This window comes from Strongyloides ratti (assembly GCF_001040885.1).
Source record: "Strongyloides ratti genome assembly S_ratti_ED321, chromosome : 2".
NCBI classification, from domain to species: domain Eukaryota; kingdom Metazoa; phylum Nematoda; class Chromadorea; order Rhabditida; family Strongyloididae; genus Strongyloides; species Strongyloides ratti.
Genome location: NC_037308.1, coordinates 12,757,010 through 12,774,741, shown reverse-complemented (window position 1 = coordinate 12,774,741; position 17,732 = coordinate 12,757,010). Strand labels below are relative to the sequence as shown.

The 17,732-nt window shown below is 21.3% G+C and overlaps 5 protein-coding genes across 5 annotated transcripts; 2 read left to right on the top strand and 3 right to left on the bottom strand.

Annotated features, from left to right (window-relative positions):
- Positions 1–1,250: 1,250 nt before the first annotated feature.
- On the top strand, positions 1,251–2,987 carry SRAE_2000408500 (DBH-like monooxygenase protein 1; the record flags this gene model as incomplete). Its single annotated transcript, XM_024642912.1, has 1 exon — positions 1,251–2,987. The coding sequence occupies one exon, from the start codon at positions 1,251–1,253 to the stop codon at positions 2,985–2,987; it is 1,737 nt and encodes a 578-aa protein (XP_024508636.1).
- Positions 2,988–3,392: 405 nt separating this feature from the next.
- On the bottom strand, positions 3,393–5,237 carry SRAE_2000408400 (Phosphate transporter family-containing protein; the record flags this gene model as incomplete). Its single annotated transcript, XM_024642911.1, has 4 exons — positions 3,393–4,057; positions 4,104–4,320; positions 4,411–5,048; positions 5,213–5,237. 4 exons carry the CDS (start codon positions 5,235–5,237, stop codon positions 3,393–3,395), a joined length of 1,545 nt encoding a protein of 514 aa, XP_024508635.1.
- Positions 5,238–9,988: 4,751 nt separating this feature from the next.
- Positions 9,989–11,395, top strand: SRAE_2000408300 (Band 7 protein family and Stomatin family-containing protein; the record flags this gene model as incomplete). The annotated part of the gene is made up of 3 exons (XM_024642910.1): positions 9,989–10,388; positions 10,556–10,977; positions 11,054–11,395. The coding sequence occupies 3 exons, from the start codon at positions 9,989–9,991 to the stop codon at positions 11,393–11,395; spliced, it is 1,164 nt and encodes a 387-aa protein (XP_024508634.1).
- A 1,290-nt stretch (positions 11,396–12,685) lies between these two features.
- SRAE_2000408200 (Hypothetical protein) lies at positions 12,686–13,470 on the bottom strand (the record flags this gene model as incomplete). The annotated part of the gene is made up of 2 exons (XM_024642909.1): positions 12,686–13,245; positions 13,290–13,470. 2 exons carry the CDS (start codon positions 13,468–13,470, stop codon positions 12,686–12,688), a joined length of 741 nt encoding a protein of 246 aa, XP_024508633.1.
- A 1,053-nt stretch (positions 13,471–14,523) lies between these two features.
- Positions 14,524–17,515, bottom strand: SRAE_2000408100 (Armadillo-like helical domain and Armadillo-type fold domain-containing protein; the record flags this gene model as incomplete). The annotated part of the gene is made up of 3 exons (XM_024642908.1): positions 14,524–16,064; positions 16,117–17,146; positions 17,201–17,515. 3 exons carry the CDS (start codon positions 17,513–17,515, stop codon positions 14,524–14,526), a joined length of 2,886 nt encoding a protein of 961 aa, XP_024508632.1.
- Between the last annotated feature and the right edge of the window lie 217 nt (positions 17,516–17,732).

Below are 17,732 nucleotides of genomic sequence, written 5' to 3'. Positions count from 1 at the left end.
ATACCAAATAGATAGAAAATTTTTGTAAATTTCTTTATTTCTATTGAAGCATAATATAAAAGTTAGAATATATATATATACTTTACAAAATAATGTTATATTTTAAAAATATGCAATAAATAATTAAAAAACTAACATTGAGACATTAATTTAAATTAAACTTATTTAAATTATCAGACAAAATTCATGATGATTACTAATACCAAATCTTTATTTTTGAACATTTCGATCAATTTCTAAATCTTATAAAAAAAAGAATTTATTATTATTAGAAACTATTGAATGTCAGTGAATGATAAAAAATAAAATAAATGATAATAGTCTGGTTGTTATACGATAGATTTTAGTATAAAAAATTTTAAAAATTTAGGATAATGAATATTTTATAAATATTTTCTTTCTTAACTATATCGCGTTTCATAGTGAAGATAAAATGTCGAAAGTTTTTGAAATTTAATTTTAAAACTATTTTTATATCTTAAACCATTTTTGAGGTATGGAAAATAAAGACAAAACATCATATTTTGAAAACGGTTGAAATTTTGAAGAACTTTTCAGCGTAGACTATAACTTAAAAGTTTCGAAAAGTTATGCGCATCTGGTTTCATTTTTTTAAAAACACATTCACTTGTGTTAAAAGCTTTAAACTTGAAACTTTTTCAAGATACATTTTTTTATATCTTGAGTTCAAAAAGTGTTATGAAGACAAGATTAGACTTATTCGATTTCTCTCAAAAATCTGATTTAGAGTAATTACTTTACTTTTAATATTTTTAATATTATCAAGAATGTTTTATTTTTTCAAAAAATATTCCTCATTTGCGTCGTTTATTTTGACTTGTCACAACTTCTCAAGTTTCAATTTTGAAATAGCATTGATTATATTTAAAATTCATATCATTTCAAAGACTATCAGATGAGTGTATTTTCATTTTAAAATTCAAAAAAAAATTTTTTTTAATACATTATTGAGAAAAAAATTTGTAAATCAACTTCTGATTGGACAAATTTTTTGTTGCATTCATTATAAGTTTTTAGATAAGAAAAAATTATTTAATATTTTATATATGTTATAATAATTTTTATTTATTATTATGTTAATAATATATTAAACTTTAAATGAAAAATATCAAAAAAATATATGAATAATAAAATGTGCATTATCAGTATACTGTGAAATTGACATTTTTTATATAAAAGTATTTAAAATAATATATATAGAAAATAAATAAGGAATTTAGACATTTATTATGTTAAGAAAATTATTTTTAACTACAATTTTTATATTTTTCTCACAATATCTTAGAGGAAATATAGTTTCTTTAGATTATCCATTTTCTATAAAAACAAATTTTTACAAGTACAACTTTACTTTAAAATGGAATGTTGATTGGAAAGAACAATTGGTTAAATTTTCTTTAAATTTTCCTACAACAGTTCCTTATCAAACCGTTATGATAGGATTTAGTGATCACGGAAATTATGAAAAAACTGATTTTTGTCTACTTTCTAGATACACAATTTTTGATGGATTTATTGATAATGAATTAAATTTGCTTCCTGATATACAACAAGATTGTCAAAATTATAAAAAATTAAATAATGATAATTATTATTTTGAAAGAAAATTTATAACATGTGATCCAAAAGATTATGCTATGGATACAGGACAATCACAATTTTTAATTGCTATTTTTTCAAAAGAATTTTCTAATCTTATGGATGCAGATGAGAAAAAATTTTTATATGCTATTATTTTGGATGAATATATTCCAAATCGTAAAAAAGATTTAGATACAGAAAAAGTTGTTTTTTATGGTGCTACAAATTCTTTAATTTCATCAGAAAGAACATCATACAAATGTTTTATTAAAAGGATTGATGATAGTATACTAGCTAAAAAACATCATATTATTGAATATAAAAGTTTTGTAACACCAGGTAATGAACATATTGTTCATCATATGGAAATTTTTCTATGTATTGGTAGTAAACCAACTGATAATTTAGATTATGAAGGTTCATGTCAATCAAAAAAAAGACCTAAAAAATCGTCATCCTGTTCAAAGGTCATTGGTGCATGGGCATTTGGTGCTGGACCTTTTGAATATCCTGATGAAGCTGGAATTGCTTTTGGTGGAAAACATTTTCCTGCTTATATAATGGTTGAAATTCATTATAATAATGAAAAAAATGAATCTAATTTTATTGATAGTTCTGGAATTCTTATAACATATACAGAAAAACTAAGAAAATATGATGCTGGAATTATGGAACTTGGTTTAATTTATAGTGATGCTAATTCAATACCTCCTGGTCAGAAGGCTTTCCCAATGACAGGATATTGTGTTCCAGAATGTACAAAACATCTTCCAACAAATGGAATTTATATTTTTGCAACACAACTTCATGCACATTTAACAGGAAGAAAACTTTTTACAAGTCATTTTCGTAATGGAGTTAAAATTGGTGAAATCAACCGCGCCAATCATTATTCACCACATTGGCAATTAATAAGAAAACTAAAAAAAACTGTTAATGTCAAAAAAGGAGATTATTTATCAACGACATGTGTTTATGACACATACGACAAAACAAATTTTGTTTTTGGTGGTTACGGTATTGAAGATGAAATGTGTGTCAATTATATTCATTATTATCCAGAATCTGTTATTGAAGTTTGTAAAAGTGCTATCAATAATAAAACATTAGAAGAATTTTTTTTGTATAATATTCAAGATCTTGAAATGAATAATGAATATACTATTAACCAAAAGTTTGAAATGTTAAATTATGATAATAATGTATTTGATAATTTAAAAGAATTATATGCTGTAGGGAATTTAAATGTTCATTGTCTTGGTCATGATGGAAAATTAATAAAAGGAAAAACTAATTGGGAGAATATTGAAAAACCAAGAACTAGCAAAGGAAGTATTTTTGCTAAAACAATAAGCGAGCACGAATGTCTAACTATAAATAATTAATTTTTTTTTTCTATATTTTATTTCTAAATGTTTAACAAAGAAATATTTTCGTTATATAAAGTTCATTTCTAAATTCCACTTTTAAATATTAAAAAAAAAATTTCAATACTAAATAATTATATTAAATTTGTTTACTTTATACTCTTTGTCAAGAAATAAATGCTCATAAAACTTCATTTTTTTTAAAATTAATTTCTTAGTATTTATCTTTTATTTACATAAAAGATTAAAAAACAAAATTTATATATATTTTATATGTATACTAAAACAAAAACAACAAAGATTTATGCATTAAGCATTATCGTCAAGAAAAAAATAACAAAAAAGTACTTTTCAGTCTATATTAATTTGGTTAGTTATGTAAAATTAGTTAAAAAATCATTTAATACTTTTGTATTCAGTTAACTAATTGACAAACATTCTTAAGGCATACGTAACAAGTGCACTAAAGATACCGGCTACTGGCACAGTGACAAGCCATGATAAGGCAATTCCTCCAAACGTTTTCCAATGAACTGAATGATGATTTTGTACAAAACCAACAAAAATTACGGACCCGATTTTACACTGAGTAGATGATATTGGTAAACCTAATTTTGATGCAAACAATACTGTTGCTGCAGCACCAAATTCAATAGCAAAGCCAGAAACTGGAGTTATTCTTGTAATATCCTCACCAACTGTATGGATAACACGATGTCCCAGAAGCCATAAACCTACACACATACCCACTGCACCAAAAAGTAATAAGTAAATTGGTGTTTGTGAAGATTGTTCAACAGAAGCCTCTTGCCATATAGCATAAATAGATACAAGAGGGGCTATAGCATTTGATACATCATTTCCACCATGAGCAAAACCACCAAAGCATGCAGTGACTACTTGAAGATAGGAAAATACTTTATTGACAGCTTCCAAGTCATTACATTCTTCCATACTATCAGTTGACTTTCCACCCTCGAGATTTTCAATGTTTTTATTTGAAGTTAAATTGCTATCAATAAATTTCGTATTTTCACTACAATTAGATAGTATTTTCTCATCTGTCTTATTAGATTGATTTTTTAAAGCTTAAAAAAAATTTTTTTTATAAGATAAATTTTTTTTTAAACATACCATCAATTTTGTTTTTTAAGAATGGTGTCAATGTAAACACACCAAGAAGAGATATTGACCCAGAAAAAATAAAAGTATATATAATAACACTAGTTGCTGACATTTGATCAATTCCAAAAAATGTTGGTCCCTTGTACATTGTAGCAAAGCTATTTAACCATAATGTAGCAAAATTAAGAAATGGTAATGAAATAAAAGCATTTCTTAAAGAATTTTTCTAAAAAAAAACATATAAATAATTAGTCTGTCTTGTTTTTTTTTTTTATATTGTTATTCATCTTCTATATTTATTTTGATAAAAACTTACTCCTTTTAAAACAACATATTTGATAGCAAGAAACAAAACAAGAGAAACAATACCAGAAAGAAATGGAGAAATAAACCAGGATGAAATAATTTTTCCCATTTTTAACCATTTTATTCCAACAGTACCACGTAGGACAAGTGAAAAACCAATTGTTGAGCCTACGATTGAATGAGTTGTTGAAACAGGAAGTTTGAAGAATGTTGCTACAAGTATCCAAGCACCACAACCAGTCAAAACACCAAGTTGTCCCAACATCAACTCTGTTGGTTTTCCTTCATAAACTTCCAAATCAACTACACCTTTTCTCATTGTATCAGTTACTTTATATCCAAGAAGTACCGCACCAAGTGATTCAAAAATTGATGCTAATATATAAGCTTGAAAAAGTGTTAAAACTTTAGCTCCCACAGATGTTCCAAAGGCATTTGCAGTATCATTAGCACCAATTGCAAATGCCAAGATAAATGCAATAACAAATCCTAAAATAAGTGCCCATAGATGGGATGACTGAAACAAATCTAATCCTGATACAGTTGAAGTTAAGACTGTAGTCATAATTGTAGGGATAGAAGTTTCCATTCTCCGAAAATAACGAAGAAAAGTAAACCAGTATGAGATTGGTTGGTGCAGATAGGAGCCTAAAAAATTATTATAAATTAAAAATAAAAATAAAAAAAAATTTTTATAATTAAAATAATTATCACTTTTAAACATTTATATTAAATATTTGTCTCATTAGGAAAAAAAAAAAGGTCAAATTTTATTTAGTTAAAGAGAAAAATGTGAGGAAATATAGGCATACATAAGGCAAGAGATGTATATATCATATGTTACAATGTAAAAATTTTATATATGTTATGTCATAGTAAAAAAATTATATAAAAATTAAAGAATATATTGGAGAAAAGTGCCTAAGAAGTTGGGTTAAAATAAAAATTAAAGGAAATATATAATACTGTACCTCAAGGAGAGAGAGGGGATAATATTAGTAGTGCTATGCTTGGAATAACGTTATTTTGATAAAGAGGAATTATTTCGTATAGAGTGCAAAAGTTGATTTTATTTATAGCTAAATATATAAAAGAGATGAATGGAATAAAGGAAGTGATAATGATATTATTAATTTATCAAAAAAGAGGAGAGGTTCAAATTTTAAAAGTTATGAGAAGGTAAGATGAAATGCATACAATATGTATATATATATATATACATTTTATAATTATTTGATGGAATTTATAGAAAAAAATTGAATAGAATAAATACTAAAGTAAAATAAGATGAGTTGAAATAAATTATATATGTTATAAATTAAATTTTGTTAAATTAGATTAAACATTCTTTTAAGTCAATTTATAATAGCTCTTGAAATAAGAATTACATAAAAATATTTTTTTTTTAAAAATTTCTTATTATATAAAAGGAAGGTTTTATTCATGTTTAACTAAATTTAAAGTTGAGACAGAGATTTTGTTTTTTAAAAACTATTCATTCAATTTGAATGATAAAAGAGTTAAAAGATAATGTCAAAATATTTTTGTACAAAATTATAAAAGAAATAAAAAGTAATAGGAAAAGTATATAATATATTTGTTGCATGAGAATAAAGTTAAGGTTTATTTAATGTTTAATTTAACACTGGTACCAATAAAGTTAGAAAAAAAAAATTTGTTTATAGATCGGGGACCATCTCAAATAATTTAATGCTTTTATATTCATGAATATTATGTTTATAAATATTTTATATATATTTTTGTTAAATCTTACCAATAATAATAATGAATTTTTAACTTTGCAAAAAATGTTTATAATTTAACTTTTAATGTTTAAAAAAAACATTATTGAAAAATTCTTTGATTAATGTTATAAAAAATATAACAAAATCATTATACTATTTTCATGAAAAATATATATATAATATATATATTTAAATATAATGTATATTTTAAAAATATTTAAAATATTGTTAAAGACAGATGTTTTTAAAATTATTTAAAATATATTTTATAAAATTATTTCTTAAATACATACAAAATGTAGTTAACAAGTGTCAATCTTAATATCCAATAAAGATAACAAATAAAACTTTTTATTAGTTTGTGATTATAAAATTCTTTCTTTTAATTGGCCTGGTACTTTTATATTTAAAATTTATATCAATGGCAGTATAACAGAAGGGACATCTAACAACCACCAGAGGATTTAGTTCAGGAAACTAAATTTAAGAATAAGCTTATATATGGATACAATATATAGTCAAACAATCATACATTTTGTATTTCCGTTATACTCAGGCATTATCTGTCAAATGTAATATGCTATTTTAAATTTTTACAAAACTTTATCACTTTATTCCAATAAATTTATTGAAAATTTATACTTATTTTATGATAATTTTTATTTAATTTTAACCTATTTTATATAAATAGAATATAAATAATTTATAAAAAGAAGAAAATAATTTTTAAGATCAAATATCATAAAAAAAAGATATTTTAAAGTAACAAATTTAATTGAATATATAAAAATATTTAAAAAGAACTTAAATATATGGCCCTTTTGATATTTTATTTTTCTTTAAAAGTATTGTATATTATTCTCTCTACTCGTTAGAGATGCCTGTTATTGTCATTTAATTTAATTCCACATTATTAATTACATATCGATATAATATTTAACACATTTTTTTTTACTTACAAAAAGCCTTCATTTGTTTTTTAAAAAAATAAATTTTAATAATAGTTAGAATTTTTTAATCACCCTACTTTTCTCTTTTAGTTATTTTGTCTTTTATCCATCAATATAATATTTCAATTTATATTTAAAATATTCTAAAATATTTTATATCATAAGATATATAATTTAAAAATTTTCATTATATTTAATTTAATTTTTAAGCATCTAATTATATCTTTGGTATACAAATTTATAAATAAAAATATTTGAAATAAATTTTTTTTTTAAATATGATAATTTATTTCGCAATAATTATTTATCAAAACTTATTCTTAAGATGAAGGACATTTTGTTACTAGCGAAAGTTTAATTTATCATGTAAATAAATAAATAATGAAATGCTTGATTGCTAAATCAAATTTAAACTAAGATTTATGTTTTTTTTTTTTAAAATTAATAGTTAATTGTACAATAAAAAAGAATATTGCAATTTTTATAAAATTAACAACTTACTTTTTATTTATTAATAAATAAAACTTTTTATATTTACAATTCTAATTATTTTGTAATTACCAGAAAATTTAGCTTTATAGTTTTAATAAAAATGGAAATTAAAACTTTATTATTATTTTTTTTTCTATATTTCTCTGATGTAGTAAATTTGTTATATATAAAATTTAAATATTTATTTATTTTTTATTAAAGAAAAACAAAAAGTATAATTAAATATTAAATAAAAATTGTTAACTTTTTGTTAATAATTTTTAAATGAGTGTCGTTATATCAGCTATAATTATTTTATAGTTTACTTATTAATATATCATTTTAAATGAATATATTAAATAAAATGATATAAAGATTAAGAAGTGCTAGAAATAAAGAAAAGAATAATAAATATTTTTTAAGAATAATTATTAGGTAAAATGAGAAGAAAAGACATAACATTTATCATAGAAGAGTTAAATTTACTCACATATATATTTTTATATATCAATTTAAATAATTTGTTTCATTTTAACGCTAACAAAACTTATTATATATCATCTTGTTAAAAACTTTTGTCACACTACTTTAAAATTATATTTATCATGCTTCTTCTCTTGAATTTTCTTTATTTGGCATTATTTAATTTATTTAAAATAATTATTCATCTTATATTTTTTTAAAAATTATTATATATTCCATGGAATATTTTTTATTTATATATTAAATACTATATTTTAAAAATTATATATAATTATGAAAAATTTTATTGAATCATTTATAGTAACGTATTAATTATATTTTATAAAAAAAAAGTTTTTTTTTATATGATAATTTTATTATTCAAAATTTGACTTTTAATTTAACATCAAATATCACAAGAAATATCATCTTTCATTTTGCTTTGTTTAGTTAATAATATTAAATAAATATATATATATATACCTTAGTATTTTATAAATAATAAAATATTATTTTTGATTATAGAATATATTCATTGATAAAAATATTTATAAAAAATTTATAAATATATTTTTAATCCTATATTTTACAAGAAAATTGTTATTCTCGTTAACAAATATTCATTTTAACAGACCAGTTTAGAATAAAAATTTTCTGTAAAAATTATTGGTTTTATGCCAAAAGTAATAATTCTTAAAATATAATCAAAAAGTATTATAAAAGTTTTCTTTTCATTATTATTATTACGTTTTATTCTTTCTAAACTAGAAAACTTGTTAAGATAATAATATAGTTAGTCTTAAGATTAAATATTTAACATAATTTTTTTTTCCTTATCAAAATTCATTCTTTATTTACAAAACTTTTATTTTTTTATTTTGTTATAAAATCGTTACCCTTTTATATATATGTAAAATAATAAAACAAAAAATTTAAGCTTTTTTTTTTAGTTATTTCTTAATGTTTTTTATTATTTTAAATGATTTTTAACAAAATAAAAAATATTTGATAAACTATAAGACTATATATAAATTTATTTATGTAACTATTTTTAAATATATTTTTTTCGTAACCTAAAATTTTCTTTTATTAATTTTAATATTACAATTCTATTTAAAATAAAATAAGGATATTATTTATAGAATAAACAATTTTTTTTTCAATGGTTATACTTTTTTATATTCTGGAACACCTCAAACAAACAAAATTTTAAATTTTTATACTTCCAACTGTGTAAAGAAGAAATATTTTGAAACTAAATTAATAGAAAAAAGAAAACAAGTATATTTAAGAAAAAAAACAGTTAATTACTTCTATTCTAATTAACATAATTAATATTTTGGAATATTTTAACAAAAATATTATCATAATTTTTTACTTTGCTATATTTTTTTAAGTGAATATTCTCAAAGGACAAATTTATTTTAGGACCATAAACTTTGTAATTATACTTAGAATTTTTATCTATTATTAGTAAAATATTCAATTGTTATATAACAAATTCATTTATCTTAATATACTATACTTAAATAATATTGTTTTATTTAATGTTCTAAAAAAAAAGCTATATTTTACTTTATTTTTAAATTGATATTTACTAACTTTTTTTTTTTATTAAATCTATATCTAAAAGCTTTTATTTTAACTAAATTTATACTTAATATTATTTAAGACAATATTTTAACACTTTCTTGTGACTTTTTTTTTATAGAATCATATTATTTTTTCAAAATAATTATTAAAATTTTCACAATCAACAAAATAACTTGCCATTTGTTACACTTATTAAATATTAAGAAACAAAATTGATTAACTTTAATTTTCAACTATTAATAATAAGATATTTACATTAATATTCATTTAACTTTTTTTTTTTTATATTTTACCACAATTTCCTTTAATATACTTTAAACATATATATCTATACATCCTCCTACTTTTCTCCACCTCTTTCTACAACATGTCCTACTCATATTATCAGGCCAGAAGTACTGCACATAACAATACTCCTTATTCACAAAACGACCCTATTTCTAGTCAATCTTCTAACGAAAAACCATTTAACATTGAATCTTCTTCTAAAAGTCACGATCAGTTTAATAAAAAACAATCATTACGTTGGCAATCTTCTTCCATGAAAAATTGGGAACACAAAAAATTTGACCGTCAACTTCATGTTGATCAAAATGGTAGTAACGACCTTGGAATTTGTGGATGGATTTTAGCTGGTTTTGCAGTTGTTATTGTTTTTCTAACAATGCCTTTATCATTATTTTTCTGTATAAAAGTTGTTCAAGAATATGAAAGAGCTGTCATTTTTCGTCTTGGTCGCCTTCTTCCAGGTGGCCCAAAGGGTCCAGGTTTGTTTATTATTTTTTTATTAAATTATATTTTTTATTATAAGAAATATTTTCATTTTTTTAAATAAACAAATTAAAAAAAATATATTTTTATTTATTTATTTATAAATAATTTAAAATAAAATTATAAAACTTCAAAATAAATTATAGCAATTTATTATTTTTAGGTCTTTTTATTGTAATACCATGTATAGATTCATATAAAAAAGTTGACTTACGTGTAGTTTCTTTTGATGTACCACCACAAGAAATTTTAACTAAAGATTCTGTAACTGTTGCAGTGGATGCTGTTGTTTATTCAAGAATTAGTAATAGTACTATTTCTGTAACTAATGTTGAAGATGCAACAAGATCCACTAAATTATTAGCACAAACAACATTAAGAAATATATTGGGTACTAAAACACTTGCTGAAATATTATCTGATCGTGATACTATTTCATTACAAATGCAAAATATGCTTGATGAAGCAACAGATCCATGGGGCGTAAAAGTAGAAAGAGTTGAAGTTAAAGATGTTCGTCTTCCTGTTCAATTACAAAGAGCCATGGCAGCTGAAGCTGAAGCTACACGCGAAGCTCGTGCAAAAGTAAATTTTTAGTTGTTTTTTTTAATATAAAAAAAAACTAACTAAAATATTATTTATTTATTTTATGATATTATAGGTTATTGCTGCAGAGGGAGAAGAAAAAGCATCGAGAGCTTTATCACAAGCTGCATCTGTTATATCTCAATCATCAGCAGCTTTACAACTACGTTATCTACAAACATTAAACTCTATAAGTGCAGAAAAGAATTCAACGATTATTTTTCCATTTCCGATTGAGTTATTTAGAACTTTTATTCCTAAAAATAAAAATAAAAAAGAACTATCTACTTCTTCAGTATTACCTCAAAAAACAGAAAAATCATATATGTCAATGAATACCCAAACATCTTATCAATCATCTTCTGAAGATACAAATAAAAATTGTGTAATAAGAGAAGAAAGTATATTAAGACTTTAAAAATAAAAAATAGTTATTAAAAATCTATTTATTGATAAAATATTTTTTTTTTTTATTTTTTATCATCAAAAACTTTTTTTTTTAAATTTTGTTTTAAATATGGTTATATAAAGAAGATATAAAAATTATTTCTATTGTTCAATTTAAAATTTTTATTATTATTACTTGGGGAAACATAAATTGCTCCATTAAAAATTATCATTTCATTCTTATGACTACTACAAAATATATATATATATTTGTCAATGAATAGTTGGGAAGTATTATATATCTAGAAAAAGTAAGTAAATAAGTATATTATAAATATTCACTATTGTTCATCTTTAAACTCCTTTTCTTCTTTCAACTATAACTAAAGTTCATAATCTGATAAAATAGAAAAAGATTTATTCTTTTTAGAGTTTAATTTAAAATTATCATGTCCAATGAAAATTTTCAACTATTTACATATAAATATATATCTTCTTTTTATTAACAAATATATACAAATAAATAAAATATTTCTTAAATTCTTTTTAAAAGGACACAATTTAATTACCAATTTTCTAAACACATATTACTTATTATTTTATTTCCATCTTAAATATCTTTAAATGTTTAAAATTATTTTTTACCATTCAAACAATTTCCTTTTGTCTTCATCAATTACTTACTTAATCATTATATTAAAATAAATGATAAAGAATTAGATATGGACATATATATATATATATTGAGGGAATTAATAAATATTTTTAAAAATTCTTCTTTATATACAAAAACATATTAAATTATAATAAATTATTAACTTAATATTTTAATAATAATATTATATTTTGTCAATCAAACTTTCCCTCATATTATCAACTATAAATTATACTATTTATTTTAAATTTTATATTAGCATTTTCTAATTATAACTATTTTATTAAAAATTTTTACTGTTTTAGACTATATAACTGATTAATTAACTTATTATTAATTATTCATTACTATTCATTTCATGTCAATTTATATATATTATACTATATTATTTAATAAAATTAATTTTTAAAATTTTATTTATGCATAAAAATTTTTTATTAAAATATACTTTTTAATTATATAGTTTATCTTATATATATATATATATATTCATAAAACTAATTTAAAAATTGACAACTAATAAAAAATGTTTTAAAATAATTATTTATTGATTCATTATATTTAAAATTAGTTTAATTATATTTTAACAATTTAAAAAAAAAGTCATGTTTGTACAAAAAAATAAAATAAGATAAATTATATTATTCAAAAAAAAAGATAATTTAATTATTTACCAAAAAATTGACTTAAAATATTACGATTTTCATCTGGTAATTCATCAGCTTTTCTAGCTCCTGATCTCATTAAGGCATTCATTATTGCATCAATATTAGATCCCTTTCCTGAATAGGTATTACTTTCAAATTCATTAGGTTTTTTTGTATTAAAAAAATCTGGTTTTGTTGCTGTTGATGTATAACTATTAGATCCAAAACTACTTCCTAAAAAACCATGTAATATTTGTTCAAGACCAGACATTCTGGCTGATTGTACTGGTCCACTTCCATAACTTGATGATCCTCCTAAATTTGGTGCACCATATCCTGATTTTGATCCAAGAAATCCTCCACCATAATTTGTTGGAAGTGTTGGTGATGGTTCATATCCAGAAACTCCACGAAATGTTGGTCTAACAATATCACCACCATTAATTGAATTTCCATCTAATTTATTTGAATAATTATTCATATATCTTGATAAAGAATTACCACTAGCTGAGGATGATCCTCTTCCTCCACTTAATACTTCACCCCCAAGATTCATTATTTGTGTAGCAATTCCATATACTTAAAAAAAAATTTTTTTTTATAAATAAAACAATATAACATACATTCGGCAAATTTTTTAATATTTTCTGCAGCTACACCACCACCACCTCCTAATGCTGCATCACTTCCACCTCTACTAGCTAATGATGATATTCCTCCTTCAACAGGTAATGTTAATCCTTTCCTTAGGAATATAATAATAATAAATATAATATTTATTATGAAATTTAAAGAAAGGATCATTTGATTAAACTATTAAAATAAGTTAATAAAATATTTTTGATTAATTTATCATAAAATAATATAAATTATTATAAAAAATTTTTAATATAATATGCTAATATGTAAGAAAAAATGTACTACATGACAATATGATTATTTACTTTAAATATATTAAAATTGGTATATATATATATATATATAATTTTCATTTATTTTTATAATAATATTTTTTAAATATACAACAAAAATAGTCAATAAATATTTTTTCTATAAATAAATAATAGTATATAAAAAAAAATGTTTATAAAATATAGAAGTTTACTTTAGAAATAGTGTGAAACTTATGAATAGATAACCTAAATAAGCCACCATTGGTTATAATTTTATTTTAGAAAAAAAAAAACTATATATATTTAAAATAATATATTCTACTTTTCCACTTTAACCTACTAAGTAAAAGTAATGAAAGTTTCAAGGAAAATGTTTTTGTTATAAGTAAATATATTAAAAATACATCTATATATTAAGTATCAACCCAAATCTTTGTATAATCATATGGCAATTATTTGAACATTTAATAGGATTTTTAATATATTTATATATAAATATCCATGAACAAGATACTTTAAGTAGTCTACAAATTTAAAATTACCATTATCTCTTTTATCTTTTTCCATTATAAGATATATAAATATATTTAATAAAAGTATTCTTTTATTAAATGTTTAAGACTAGATTATTTAATATATATTTTATTGATAGTTATTTAAAAAGACAATGAAAGTGAAACAAGAAATAAAAATTTTACATCTTTACTATAAAATAGTTTATTTATCTCTATGAAAAAAATAAGATACAAAAAAAAATATAATATATATATATATATCCATTTATATAATTGTCTATCATTAGTCTTTCTATTTCCATTTATAAATCAAAAGAATATCTTTTAAAATATTATATTAACAATAATAATAAAAATTGAAAGGGAGATATTTAAAATATATTAATAAATATAATTTTTAATAAATCATTTAATTGTAAAATAATTTTTTATTATTATTATTATTATCATTATAATTCACCAATAATTTTACTTTCATTTAAATTATCTTCACAATTTTTTTCAACTTCCTCATTTTTATTATTAATTTTATCTTTCATATCATCATTTTTAATATTTTTTACCGGTATTATGTTATATTGAGATGATCCATCAATATTTAAATTTGTTGATTGAATAGGTGAAATATTTACTTCACTAAATTGCCTTGAAAGTTGAATTTCTGATTGTGGTATATAATTATATGGTATTATATAATCAGTATTCATTTTTTGTCTTTTACTATTATAACCACTACTTCCTTCTATTAATGTTTGATTTTCTAATTCAATAAAAGTTCTTCCTAATCCACTATCAGAAGTAGTATTTGGATCTAAATTTCTTTCATAATATAAATTATCCTCAACACCATAATATATTTCATCATTTGGTGAAAATATAGTAGATGGGTGATGAGTAACAGAAGTAGACATAAAAGTAACATTATCATTAAAAGGTAATTCTTTTGTAGAGGATCTTAAAACAGGATGTGATGTTTCAAAATTTTGATAATTTATCAATTTTGAATTAAATGGTAAATGATGTTGTAAAGTTGATGATTGTTCCTGTGAATTACTTATCAAACTTTCTCCTGGATATTTATATATACTATGATTATATCCACTTTTATTTATTTCATCATCTTTAAATAATACTTTTATATTTGGTAATGGCATTGAAGTTGTTGATAATTGTTTTTTACTTATCCAATTTCTATAACAAGAATCTGCTAATATATTACATATACCCGTTTCATTTATCATAATTGTTTTAATAATTTCTATAACTTCTGGATGTGATGTAAATGTTCCAACCATTCTTTCATCTTTTGAAAAATTTGCCATTATTTGAAGAATATTTTTTTTAAATTTATCTTCTTTTATTAAAAGTACAGCAACTGGTAAAGATATCATACGTCCATTTTCTAATTCAATACAATTATCTGACATCAAAAGAATTTCCAAAAACATATCACGTAATCTATGATCTTCTATTAAATTACAAATTATTGTTAATGTTAATGATATTAATTCTTTAACTGATACATCCTCAATATGTGTCATTTTTGAATGAGTAGTAACAGAAACTTTTAATACATTTGCCAAACCCATAATAAATTCATCCTTTCTAAATATTTCAATATTTTCTTGATTTTTTGATAAAAATGATAAAATCCATAATAATTGTTTTAAAACTGCTGGTCTTGGGTGATGTAAATGTTGTAAAAATATATTTATCATACCATCATCATGAGCTAAAAAATTTTGAATTTCATTAGCTTTATCATGATTACCACATAAAAATCTTATTGTTACAAATGATCTTTCCTCTATCTCTTCTAATTCTCTTTGTATTGATTCTCTATTTGGTATTGATGCTGTTGAAAAAAGTAAACTTTTTACTATTCCTAACCCGTCATTATTGATAAAAAAACTTTTATTAATTTGATTATTATATAAAAAGTTTGCTATAGCATATATTGATAGGCGTGCTTCCTCTATATATGGTGTACCTAAATATAATATAATTATAAAAAAAAATATATATTTATTATAAAAACTTACATAATACATGCATAAGACATTTTAAGGTATCTTCTAATTCAATAGTACTAACTTGAATATCTCCTAAATCTCTAACACTTTCTAAAGCAAGTTTTCTTATCTTAGATGATGGTGACATCAATATTGATGGAAATATTTTAAATACACCTCTATTAACAAGTAATTTTGGATCATAATTAATAATAGCTTTCAATAATAAAAGACAACGATTTGTAAGATTTTCATAATTATAATTACTTAATATTAATAATAATTGTTCAATACCATTATTACAAATAAATATTTTTTTTTGTTCAGGATTATTTTCACAAAGTTTTCTTAATATATCAATCATTATACTTAATGATTTTTCCTCTAATCGTGTAATTTCAATACAATTATTTCTTAATATTTTTGATACAGCAAATTTTTCTCGAAGTATTTTAATTATTGTTGTTTTATATGGATCAGAACAAAATATTAATGAATGAAGAATGATAAGTGAAAATCTATGGCAACCTCTTTGATATTGAGGATTTTGTAAATGTAATAATAATGTATCTAATAAAATATTTTGATCATTTGGAAATGTTTGTAAAAATTTTAAAAATAATGATACACCATCATTATAACTTAATATATAAAAAAATGTTGATAAAATTTCTTGTGAAATTTTTGGATTTAAATTTCCTTTTATTAAAACATTATTTAATGTTTGAATTATTGCTATATTATTTATTGTACCAAGTGCAAATTGTCTTTCTTTGGAGGAATCCTCTTTTGCTATATATTTTATTGTTTGTGCAGCCTTAAAAACAACACAATCTTCAACATCTTGAAGCATAAGTAAAACTTCCTCAAATGCTTTTTCCTGTGACATATTTTGTGATCCCGTATTATGTGAACATTTTGACTTTAAATTATCTAATGTCATTTGATGTTCAGATGATAACTCTTCATTACTAAATCCTGAGATATATGATGAAGTATCAAAAGGGGAATTACAAGTTGTTGTAAGATATGAATGAGAATAAGAGGGATTAGAATAAATCTTAAGAAATTAAAAAGTTAAAAGATTTTATATAAATATTTCTTAAAAACTTACTTCACTTTGACTTGTGCTTGAATGAACACCACTATCTCGTGGAGGCATCTGATTGCATGACCATCTGTCAATATGACTTCTATAATCATGAATAGAAGGTCCTTGATAATAATATTGTGGTGAATTAACAGAAGGATATTGATAGGCAGGAGGATTTTGAACATATGATGTTGAAGTTCTTTCATTCGTTACATTTACAGTTTTTGTATTAACATAAATTGGTGGATAAGATGGTGTTGAGGATGCAGAACATGCTGAAGATGATGTTGATGTACATGGTGCTTCCGAAATATTAGGTGTATTTGGTTCATTCATATTAATATATAATAAAAAAAAAATTTTTTTTTTCTTTTTTTTTTTATTATAATTATTATATCTTTAAAATAAATAAAATAAAAATATATATATATTTACATATACATTTAATTGATAGGAAAAAAAAAATTATATTATATATATGAACGGTTTTTATATTAAAAAATTTTTTAAACTTTTTGGTAGGTAAATGTAATTTTGATATAATCTTTTAAAA